General features: G+C 45.7%; 1 protein-coding gene across 1 annotated transcript; it reads right to left on the reverse strand.

Annotated features, from left to right (window-relative positions):
* Positions 1 to 522: 522 nt before the first annotated feature.
* LOC102010019 (phospholipase A2, membrane associated-like) lies at positions 523 to 3,417 on the reverse strand. Its single transcript, XM_005395284.1, has 3 exons — positions 3,314 to 3,417; positions 2,941 to 3,050; positions 523 to 758 (listed from the first exon to the last, which is right to left on the reverse strand). Exons 1-3 carry the CDS (start codon positions 3,415 to 3,417, stop codon positions 523 to 525), a joined length of 450 nt encoding a protein of 149 aa, XP_005395341.1.
* Between the last annotated feature and the right edge of the window lie 8,586 nt (positions 3,418 to 12,003).

Here is a 12,003-nt window from a genome sequence, read left to right on the forward strand (position 1 = left end):
AGGACATCCCCAGGGAAGGGGGCAGGTATGTTTGTGTTTTACTCCTAACAGGGATGGCAGATATGACCATACCAGATCCAGTGCTTTAAAACTGGTGTCTACCTTAATTTTCAAATAAGCTAAGGAGGAGGCACTAAAGTGATCTCTATTTTTATAGAGAACTGAGGCCTGGGGAAGTGAGGTAGGGGAATTGCACTGAAAGAGTCTGACTCCAGAGCATGTATTTTTAACCTTTATAGTGTGTTGTATTCATATGATCTTATACCAAGAGGACAGAGGGTGAATACACAATCATGACGACACATACACACACATGCAAGGCCTGTATATTAGTTTTTTATTCAGAAGAGCCTCCATCAGGAATGTAGCTGTTATTGCTAAGCTGAAAGAGTGACATGGTGGGAAACCATCAATGGAGGTAAGGAATCTGTTGCCCTAGGCAGCAGAGGAAAGAGGCCAGTCAGACAGACCCCACGCATTGGGATTTTCCTCCTGGGTGAGGACAGAAGGGCTGCTGGCTGGCTATTTATCCTTCAGGAATTTGATTGAAAGAGGGAGTGGATTTAGAGGAGAAGACTCAGAACCGTGTGGCAAGGTGTCTGAGAAGAGGGAGTTTTTGCAAGTGGGTCCTTTTCCATGACAAAACAGGTCGGGAAAGAACTGGTATCTTTTCTTGTAGCTTTTCTGGTTTTCAGCAAAACAGTAGGCAGCAGTTTTATCACATTGACACACCTGAGTCTGACAGTAGTCTTGGTTTGCTGAAATTAGAAGAAAATAATAACTGGATGAGGGCTTGTTAATTATCTGTAGCTCCTTGCCAGGGGTGGTGATGCACACCTGTAATCTCAGCACTTGGGAGGCTCAGGCAGGAGAATCCTCATGAGTCTCAGGCCAGCCTGGGCTACATAGAGTTTAAGGCCTGCAGGAATTATATAGTAAGACCCTGTCTCTACTCCTCCCCTGAATTCTGTGGCTTCTTATGAGGGAGGACCTGTTCCAGTTAGTTCTTCCCAAGGGGAGGGAGAATTCCTGTTAACAGGGATATAACAGCAAGCTCCGAGATGGCTAGAGGACTTCTGAGGAATGATTCTCCCTTCCATCTGTGACTAGACATGTCCAGGTGGCCAATCTAAGCTCCAGGGGCCCAGGAATGGATAATAATCAGTAAAAGCCAGGCACGGGCCTCCCTCTGTCCTTGGCAGGGATTGGCTTGTGCGTAGCAGGCAATCTTGTTCTGGTCAGTGAGCCACAGGGGAAGTCTGATGGGGCCTTCTGAGAAGCATGGATTTCTTCCCTCCAAAAACTGGCATAGTGGGAAAGCCTGCTGTAAAGTTGAGGCCATGATGTATGGAGCTACAGGTGTGTCTTGACAGCACAAGGGTAGATTCAGCCACTTGGTCTAGCTGAGGAATAGCACCGGGACATGGTGGAGAAGCTGCCCAGGGATGGTGCTACCCTCTTCTAGAATTCTTGTTATGTGGGAATCGTGCGTCCCCCTTAGCTAGCTGGGCATCAGGTAGCCTGGGACCTAAAACCTGTGGAGACACACGTGCCCAAGGAGAGGACACGAGGTAAAAGTAATTTGTGATCTCAGCAAGTCAGGCTGTGGCCGGTGTTCGAGCCCTCTCCGAGTCCCACTCATGGATCCGCTGTCTGAGGACAGTGAGACTTTGCTTCAACCACCACCAGTCCCTCCTCCTCTGCAGTCAGACTTTCCCCGTAGAGTTGCCTGCACTCATGACCTCTACTTCCTACTCGCTGCCTGACCCGCCCTAATCTGGCTGTGCCTCACCCTGCATGGGAACACCTGTCTCTGAAGTCCTCAGGGGCCTTCCTGTCCCTCAAGCAAAGGAGCCCTTATGGGGACTGGTTAATGGCCATTGCTTATTCTCAGTGGCCTCTGGTTAATGGCCATTGCTCATTCTCAGTGGCCCCTTGATGTCTTACTCGGTCCTCTTCCCTGTGCTCTGTCCAACCTTCTGTGCTCTCTCCCCGGCCTTGAATCAGACCTGGGTGAGCGCCTCATTCGAGCTCCCTGTTACTGACTTCTGAGTGTGGCTCAGGCCAGATCCTCCCTGAACTGCAAGGTCCCACATCCAGCCGCCTGCTGTGTAGCTCCCGGGGCATCTGGGGCCCCCTGAATCTCCCTGTGCTCCAGTCAGAGCTGCTCCTTGCCGACACACCCCCACCTCCTCCTGTGATCTCCACCTCAGTTGTCCCATCCGCACAGTCACGTATCCCCCCAGGAGCTCATCATCACCCCTCCCGAGCCCTCACCAAGCTCAATGGATCGTCCTCCAGTGCATCTGGCTTGCAGCCCACCCGCTCCCTCCTGACCCCGGTGCTCTATTCCACATGGTCGCTCTCCCTTGTCTGCGTGTTGGTGACAGCTTGCTGACCCATCTCTCTTCCAGCATGTCCCCACCTCCCTGAGACAGAAGGAGTCCTCTGAGCTGCACGTCTACTCCTGTCACTCCTTTGCTAAATAGCTCCTGCTGCTGTTGGACAAAACCTACAGATGCCCGGCTTGGAAGGTCAGGCTTGCTCCTTGTCTCACCGTCCCCCGGGTCCTCACACTTCCCCTAGCAGCACAGTACAGTCTGCCATCCCCTCATGTCTTCCTCTGGGAACGCGCCAAGCTTCTGTTCCCTGCCTCTCTGCGCAGCCTCTGGGACTCAGCACAGATGTCACCACTTTGAGGAGCTTCCTTGAGCCTAAGGTATATTAAGATGTATTAAGGTTCTGTCTTTTGCTTCCTACTGCAGCCTTCCCCACCCGGTGCTCTCAATTTCTTTGCCTCCCACTCAGCCCCGAGCTTCTTGAGACAGGGACGGTGTTCCTTGGTGGCTCTATCGCTGGTGCCCGGCACAGGGTCTGGCAGGGGGGACACTCAGAAGGCAAAGGACGGAATCACAATGACATCATGGGGCCTTTTCTTACCACTGCACTGGATTTTGTCCCCTGTTACAGTAAATTTGTAGTTCAGAAATTTTGTGCCACACCCACGTTTCCTCAGAAGGTGGTAGCAGCAGTCATGCCTGGCACAGCACCTGGTAGGAGGACAAACTGTTAGGCGTGCCTCCCCTAATGTCAGGAGAGTTCCTTTGTCCCATCATCCCCCCTCCCTTACCCTGGACAGAGATTCAGTGACTTCAGAACCGTCTAGGCCATAGTTCAAAACGTTTTGGCTGCCCTTCCGGCTAGGACCTCCTAGAAACTTTGAGGCACTGTGAGGCCAGCTCTGTCCTTGAAGTTCCCAGCCCTGCCAGAGGAAAGAATGAGCAGAGGGCAGAAAAGACTGGCTTGGTCTTACCAGTCTGTTTCATCCTTGGGGGATCCGTTCCCACCTAGGCCACAGTGGCAGCCATAGAAGCCATAAGCGATGAAAGGGTTTTTTCCAGTTGCCAGATGGATCATTGTCCGGAAATCCCAAATATTACCAAGGGCGCACATTAGGCCTGGAAGAGAGTTGGCAAATGGCCTAGTGACAAGGTGTGCGTCCCTGGCTTCCTCCTCTCCATTCCTCCCCACCCCCACCCCCCATGGCTTCTTTCTTTCTCCTAGCGAGAGAAGATTGCTGCAGTACAAAAGAGAACTGGGAATCAGGGTGTTTCCCTCCCAGTGCTGCTGCCCACCCCTTATGCCCAGAAAGCAGGATCAGCTCTTACTAGAGGCCATGACCGTTGCTAGCAGCAGGAGGCGGTTCATCTTCAGAGCTCTATGATGGACAGTCACAGACACGTTGGCCTCGACTTCTCTCCCAGTTATTCCCAGTTTCTGCCCTGGAGCTTACTGTGTTGCCCTGAAGCACACAGGTGAAGCCCTCCGTCATGCACTAGAACGCAGAGAGTGGCTTTCAAGAATCCATGCACACATACCACCTCCTCCCTCTTCCCAGCTCTGCAGAATGCTGTGACCACAGGCGAGCCTCAGACCCTTGGAGACACCACATGATATAGCAACGAAACCTCCTTTGATCATCATCAGACTAAAAATTCTCGAGAGGGTGGACAGAAGTTCATTCTAAAACACCCAGAGGTTCCTGAAGTCAGAAATTATATCCCACCATTAGACGTTTTATCTGCGTCCCCACATTGGATTCAAGGTTTAAGAATTTCATCTATGGACTCTGATCCTCAATATTTTTCTCCTGAGCTTTAGCAGCAACCTCTCTTTCCAAGTCTTCTGAAGCCCATGCTATACACAAACACACACAAGCACTCGTTCACACCCACACCAATGCTCTTGACTGGGCCTTAATCTCTGGGCATTTACCTCTCAGACGATGCTGGAGTTGACACCGCCAAGCGACTTAGTTTCTTAGGCTCTAGCTGCCTTCAAATAGCTACTCCCTCCGGGAGGGTGGGAGTTGGTGGGTCATGTGGTAGCCTCAAAGACTAGCCCGCCCATTCCCAGGACAGAGGTGAGCATTGGAAAGTCTTTTGGGCCATGAACAGCCAAAATGTGTTTCAGATCATTTTGAAGCCTTTCCCAAGGCTTAGCTGCTGACCTGGTACATCCCCATCATCAGCTCTGCGTGTGAACGCTACACAGTTCCCGCCCTGCAACCCCTTCCTCAGTGGGCAAGGACTGTGTGCTCTGACAGCCCGCGGACTCATCTGCATAGTGAGTGGGGCCTTTACCTAGCAAACGTTGGTAATTTCTTCAGCTAGGTGTGGCATGTGGGAATAGAAAAGAACATTTAGTGCAATTTATTTGTTCCCTCCAGGAGCCATTTATTCATACAAGTCCGTACAAAGTGCCAGAGGTCATGCAAAACTCTTGGGAAGTGATGAAAGTTATATCCTATTTCTGCCCTTGGGCATCCCCACAGTCCCCTTGGGAAAAGGTTGCAGGGGCAGATTCCATTTCTCATAACTGTGGCCAGGGCTTCCTTCTATCTTCTTCCTCTTCATTCTCCTCCTCTTGCATCCCTTACCAATTTCTAATCCTAGGGAAAGAGAGGGTGTTCTTGACAATGCCATCCAACCTCTGCTTCTCTCTTAGTTTTGGGCTTCAGCTATTTGGAGACAGGCGAGGTAATGCTCCCTGGAGCTGCCTTTTTTATTCTTCAGGTTTCATGAACACAGTGACTCAGATTCAATTCATAAAAGAAGTACAGTGGACCCTTGACTTAGGAATTCAATGTGTTCCTGAGGTTTTTTTTTTTTTTTTCCCGGTACCAGGAATTGAACTCATGACCTCACGCCTGCCAGGCAGGCGCTGTGCTGCTGAGCTAAATCCCCAGCCCCTTTATTTTTATTTATTTATTTATTTATTTATATATTTATTTGTCTGTTTGAGACAGGTTCTTGCTATGCAGTTCAGACTGGCCTTGAACTCACTTTGTAGCCCAGGCTGGTCTCAAACTCAGAACGATTTGCCTGCCTCAGCCTCCCGAGTGCTGGGATTACAGGCATGCGCCACCATGCCTGGCTTCAATGCATTCCCGAGGGCTGGTCGTAACTCCAGTTTTAATTGAAGGCTTGGGCTCCTCTACACAGCCTTCCAACTCTCTCCTGTATACAGGTAGTCCTCAGTGTCCTTAGATGGACATCAGCCCAGGATTTCTCAATTAACCCCAGGCAGGAAATGATGTTGTAATGTTCCTTCCAGAGCTCTTTAAATGTTAAATCTGTAGCTGAGACCATCTGGAAGCATAAGTGGTCGGCAATCAGGTCATAACTCAAAATTTTGGTCTTAAGTTAAAACTTCCAATTCTAACTCAATTTGTTTGCATGTCAGGCTGGTCATAACTTAAGGGCTCACTGTATGTCTTTTCCGGCTCTCCAGCCTGTGGGAAGAAATTACTACCTCAATGGGCGAAGTAAATATCCCTGACGTGAGTCCTCAACCTCAGCTGCAGCAGAGGCTATTGTTGCTGAACAGCCTCTGTGCCTCACTCACTAGACCCCCACAGGTGTGGATCCCTGAGCCAGCTTCAAACACAGGTGTTGCTACAGTGGTCCCTTCAGGCTGAGGGCAGGGAAAACTCCGTGCAGATCCCAGCCTTCTCTGCCCTGGCTGTGGCTGCTGAAGGTGGAAGCAGTCTGGGAGCTCAGCCACAGGACAGAGGAACAACTGTCTTACAAAGTCTTGTTGCTCTCAATGACCTCGCTTGAGTAGTAAAAAAAATCTTTTGCTATTCATCCACTTATAATTAAGATGACTAATTATGGAAGTGTTACCTAGTCTATCCTAAGAGCAATTCAAGCAGATTTGCTCTTTTGTTTTGTTGTGTTTTGGTTTGGTTTATGTAGCCCAGGATGGCCTTGAACATGTGGTGATCCTCCAAGGCACATTTACTCTTGAAACTGCACTTTGCTTTGACAGCTAAACCCATGGCATGTGTTAAACTGTGTTCCCACTCCTCCTTATAGTTCAATGGTTTTGACTTTGTTTAGAAATAGGGTCATTGCAGATGTAATTAAGTTAAGAGGAAGTCATTACGGTGGATCCTAAATTTAAATGACTGGTGTCTTTAAAAATGGGGAAATTGACTTCAAAGAACATGAACTCAGGGAGAGGACCATATGAGGGTGAAGGTGTAGCTCAGGGCAATACTTCTCCAAGCTATGGTGCGCAAGTGTTTAAAAAAACCACCAGGGGGCAGGAGAGAGGCATGGAGCAGATCCTCCATCTCAGCCCTTCAAAATAAACTTTGAAAGTCTCTTTGATCTCTGAGTCCTGAACTGAGACAATAAACTTTTGTTGATTTCAGGCAACTTTATTTTCAGTACAAAGCTGTAGCATACAATCAAGAAGAGAGAAGGGAGAGAGAGGAGGGAGGAAAGCCAAACTAAAATATGATCTTCAATGGCATGTCACCAATAATTTGCTCTCCTCAACTAGGTTCTCCCCCAGGCATTCATCACATCCCAATATCCCATCAAATTATGAACCCGTGAATGGATTAATACTTTAATGTGGTCAGATCCCTAGTGATCCAAAATCCCCATCTCTGAATATTGGGGCCTTGTGCACTAAGCCTTCAACACATGAGCTTTTGGGGTACATTTCATGCAAAGTATAGCAAATCCTTTGTGAGGAAGCAGTGGCCTGACTTTAATACTCTATCATGCTCACATCGGGATTCTACTGGAGATATTTTGCTATGAATACTTTGGTAGATACAAAGGCAAAAGTGTTTGGGACTTTTCACTAACATGCTGCTTGGACAGGTTCTTATCTAAAGAGTGAGCTGGATGTTCTGTAAGGTTGTCACAGGAGGGGTCACTCCAAAGTAGCCAGATTTTAAGACTCTGATTCAGAACTAAAACTCATACATTGCTGCTAGGAGTATAAAATAGAACCAGCACTTTGGAAAGAAGTTCTTCCTCCTGCTTTGTAAAATTAAATATCTCCCCATACTCTAAGCCAACAGTTTGAATGTTCACAGAGTTCCTTGTATAAGAATGTTCATAGCAGTTTTATTCAAGATAGCCGAACCTAGAAATAGCAAAAATTTCTTTATCAGGCAAGTGTACAGGCATGTAATGGAAAAAGCAAAGAAAAAAACTCCATATTTTATAATATTACAGTATTAGTATTTTATGCTGAAGTAATTGTAATTTACAGTACAATTATATAAAGAGGAACAAATTACTGATTTATAAAAAAGGATGCATTTTATCATTATACCAAATTAAAGAATTCAGACATAGTAGAGTAATCAGAATATATGATTTCATTTGCAGATAGTTTTAAAGCAAAGATAGTAATATAAATTGAAAAAATGATGACAACAGTGTTTTTTCCTGCCTAATATGCTAAATTGTGCCTCCCAAAGTTTATATGTTGAATGTCTTGCCCATATTATGGTATAGAACTTAAATATCTGCCCCCCAATCCTCAAGTGTTCAGAGATGGGGATTTTCAAAGATATTTGGTCATGGAAACGCTATTCTCCTCAGTAGATTAATCCATTGAAGAACTCATAGCTGAATGTACCAATAGAAGGTGGGGCCTTGCTGGAGGTTGGTCACTGGGGGTATGACCTGGAAAAGTGTATTCTTGTCCCTGGGTCCTCCTTCCTCTCTCTGCTTCTTGGCTCCACGAATTGAGCAGCTTTCCTCTGCCATGGTCTTCCACCATTGCATTTCTACCTTGGAGCCAGACAACCATGGCCTGAAATCTCTGAACCCATGAGCCATAATAAACCTTTTCTCCTTAAAGGTTCAACTGTCAGGTATTTTGTCCTAGTGGTAAAGAAATTGACTAAGAAAATTGGTACCAGGAGTGTGGCTATTGCTGTGACTATGTCTAACCATCTGCTTCAGAAGCTGTAGGCACTGGTTTGTGGGAGAATTTTAGAAAGTTTTGGAGAAGGTAGCTAGAGAATCCTTAGAATGATATAAGCTAAAATTGATAAGTAATTCTGGTGGGAACACAGAAAACCAGAATTCTGATAGAAATGTGCCTTGTAAAGGCCAGATCCATGAAATTTAACATGGGAATGAGAACATTAATGGAAATTGGACAGGAGGACATTTGTGTTATTTTTGGTGATTTGTTTTAATTTTGTTCATGTCATAAGACTTTGTGTGAGGCTGAATGTAATGGTGACAGATTAATTGATATGCAAGTGGAAATTTCAGGCAGCCCTATGTTCAGGCTGTGTCACGGCTACTGCTTTTAGCCTAAGGTACATAGAGCAGCCAGAGTAAAAATCAGAGCCAATAGAAGTGAAATATTGGCCATTTGGCCAGAGAGGAAGTGTGTATAAAGTTTGGGCCATGGAAAATGTGGCTGCTGAAAAAATTAGTGCAGTTAAAAAGAAGCTAAGTACTTTGCACCAAGACAATAGAAAAGAGGGGCTGGGGATTTAGCTCAGCGGCAAAGCGCCTGCCTGGCAAGCGCAAGGTCGTGAGTTCGGTTCCCAGTACCGGAGAAAAACTAAAAAAAAAAAAAAAAAAAAAGATGCCTTGTAGGGAGGTCAGAAATTGACCATACTCCCCACTTGTGAGCTCAAAAGTGTAAGAAGGGTAAATTCATTTGAAAAACTTTGCTTTGCAAAGAGAACCCCAGGGCACCCTGCTCACTCAAGGGCACCTATAGAAAGTATCCCAAAGCTAAGCCGTCTGGGCACTCTGAGGCTGTTGTAGCCATGGTCCAAGCGTGCTTAGCTACTGCTTGAGCTGGATCCACGTAGTGCTCATTTTTTAGGCATGTAGAATGGAAGAGTTGTGGGGTCATGGAGTCTTCCATCCAGATTTCAAAGGAAAACTTGGAAGGTCAGGCAATGAGCCCCTGAGAATGGGGTGAATAAAGCCATGAGAGTGAAACTGAAGATGTAGAGAAGACCCCAGTAAGTTGGAGATGCAGGAATTTGGAATACCTGGCAAGGAAAGCTTTAGGCAGTGAACAGAGCCAGCACAAAAAAAGGGACCATGCAGGTTACAACCAGCAAGGTCATGGGGGCAAGATTACCCGAACATTTTGGCAATTATATTTTACCACAACCTGCCCTGCAACTGTATGTGAGACTATAGGACTTAATGATTACCCTGCTGTATTTTAGTATTACTTTGGTCCAATTCCTTTCTGTTCTTCTTTTCTTCCCTTTTGGAATAGGAGTGTTTAGCCTATGTCATTGTATGTTGGGAATGTTTAACTTTATTTTTTTTGTACAGGGGCTCACTGCTAATAGCTTAATTTCAGTCTCTGAGGAAACTTTGGGCTTGGACTTTTCAGCAGGGCTAGATCTGGTAAAACTTTATTTACTCTTAGAGATGAACTAAATGTATTTTGCATAATGAGATAGACATGAACTTTTTGGGGGCTAAGGACAGAATATTGTGTTTTAAATCTAAAATATCATCCAAAAGTCTCATGTGTTCAGAGACTCGGTTTTTGCAAGGTGATTGGATCATAAGGATACTATAATCATCAGTAGATTAGTCCGCTAAACAGTCCATAGCTGAATGTGCTGCTAGGACCTGGGGCCTGGCTATAAGAGGTAGGTCACTGGGATGTGTCCTGAAATGGTGTATTCTTATCCACACCTCCTTTCTTCTCTCTCTGCTTTCTAACTGCCATGGGTTGAACTGCTTTCCTCTATTATACCTTTCCACTATGCTGTTTCTGTTTTAGAGGCAGCCAACAATGGACTGAACCCTCTAAAACCATGAATCAAAATAAACCTCTTCTTCTTTACATTGCAAGAGTGGGGTAACTTTTTTCAGTGATAGAAATCTGATAAAACAACACAACTTCAGAATGTGACAGTGTTTGAATATAGGGTTTTGAAAAGAGCAAGAGCGAAACTGAAGATTAACTTACAGTGGAGACACAGAGGTATACTCTGTCTGATATGACCACTGTCTTTATAAGGACAGGACATTAGGACACAGACACACACACACAGAGAAGACCACGTGAAGACATGAGGAAGATGTTGTTTATGAGACAAGGAGAACCTGCCCTGGTTAATGCCTTGATATTGAGTCAGGTGAGAAGCACCTGGCTTTCCCATTTTCTCCCAACCTGGCTGGAGGGGGCATATGGCTTGGCCAGTGGCTATCATTCCTCTCCCTGTCACTTGCATTTGCTACTCCTTGTCTTCCCCACCAATAGACTGGGACGACTTGCTTCGGTGTTCTCTTGATTATGTTCTTTCTGGCTATCCAGCTGCCACTTCCCACTCCAACATGAGTGCAGCCAGGCTGTCAGCCTGGTGCCTGCCACCTGCTCCTGCCACTTCAGAATCTACTGTTACCTTTTTGAAGAAGGGAGTGGACACCCTGGCATGCATAAGATGGGGGAGGGGACCTGGGCCCATTGTTAATATCCCAGCACCCACAGCAAACCTTCCAGAAGATTCCCTGGCTTCAGTCCTGCCTCTCACTGTCACAGGCCTGCAGCTCCTGCATAAGGGGCACTCCCCAACCACTTTTCAGGTTAGTCTAGGAGGACTCCTTGCAGGGTACTGACACCCTTGTGCTGCCACACAACTTAAAATAAAGACTTCTTTTGGTGGTCCTGTAAACCTGCTTGCCATTTATTTCTAGGGTAGGCTTTTAAGATAAACATTTTCAGTGTCAGACTTCACTAGCAGAGTTAGAACTAGGGAGAAAATATGTGATAACTGACTAAAAACTTGAGAGAGAGTCACTGATTAAACAGAAAGTGGAAAACAGGAAAAGCTGCAGGGCAGCTGTTTGAAATCTTCTGTAGAAGATTTCAGAATTAAAAATCAAAACCTCTTGCAAATTTTCCTGAGATGGAGTTCTACTAAGTTGCCAAGGCTGGCCTTTAACTCCTGCTCCCCACCTTGAGACCACAGAAGCCTGCTACTGCGACTGCCTACTTCCAAATCTTTATTAAAATCACAAAACCTTTGCTGCTTTAAACATAGAGTTAGACTCTGGTTCTATATCAACGTATTAATGTTCAATTTTTAGAAAAGCCTGTAATTTCCTTCTAATTATAGATAACTTGCACACACACATTTTCTTTTTTTTTTTTTTTTTTTCTCTGGTACCGGGAACCGAACTCACGACCTTGCGCTTGCCAGGCAGGCGCTCTGCCCCTGAGCTAAATCCCCAGCCCCCACACACATTTTCTTTCATAAGATTTTTCCTTCAGAGACCTACAATGGTCTGAGAGCTCTTGCTACCTGCTCAATCCTTTAGTTTTGCTCTGTTTCTTTCTTCCCATTCTGGAAAAATCAAACCGTAGTACTTCAGGGAGAAAATTCATTCAATCACACAAATTCTTTCTCCTATATACAAAAAATTATTTTTCTCATTCTAACTTTCCTTCCCCAAAAATATACAAAAAACATCCGTGACTTTCTTTGCATTTCTCTCCACCATTTACTGGTTCCTTTCTTTCTTTGTATTTCCCTCCTTAAATTTACATTTGGAATTAATCCTTAAAATTTTTCTAGGTCAAGGTTATAGCTCAGTGGCATAGCACCTGCCTGGCAAGGGCGAGGTCCTGAGTTCGATTCCTGGTACCAAAAATTTTTTTCTAAATTAGATAAAAATATTCCTTTTCTTA

This window comes from Chinchilla lanigera, unplaced genomic scaffold, assembly GCF_000276665.1.
Source record: "Chinchilla lanigera isolate Chin_1 unplaced genomic scaffold, ChiLan1.0 scaffold00051, whole genome shotgun sequence".
In the NCBI taxonomy this organism is placed as follows: domain Eukaryota; kingdom Metazoa; phylum Chordata; class Mammalia; order Rodentia; family Chinchillidae; genus Chinchilla; species Chinchilla lanigera.

What these genes read in the sequence shown, in the direction of transcription:
- LOC102010019 (XM_005395284.1), bottom strand. Translation starts at nt 3,417, where the DNA reads ATGATCCATCTGGCAACTGGAAAAAACCCTTTCATCGCTTATGGCTTC. An exon ending in CCCAAGGATGAAACAGACTG is followed by an intron (nt 3,051 to 3,313) that starts GTAAGACCAAGC and finishes TCCTCCTACCAG; the next exon opens with GTGCTGTGCCAGGCATGACT. An exon ending in GGACAAAATCCAGTGCAGTG is followed by an intron (nt 759 to 2,940) that starts GTAAGAAAAGGC and finishes TTCTAATTTCAG; the next exon opens with CAAACCAAGACTACTGTCAG.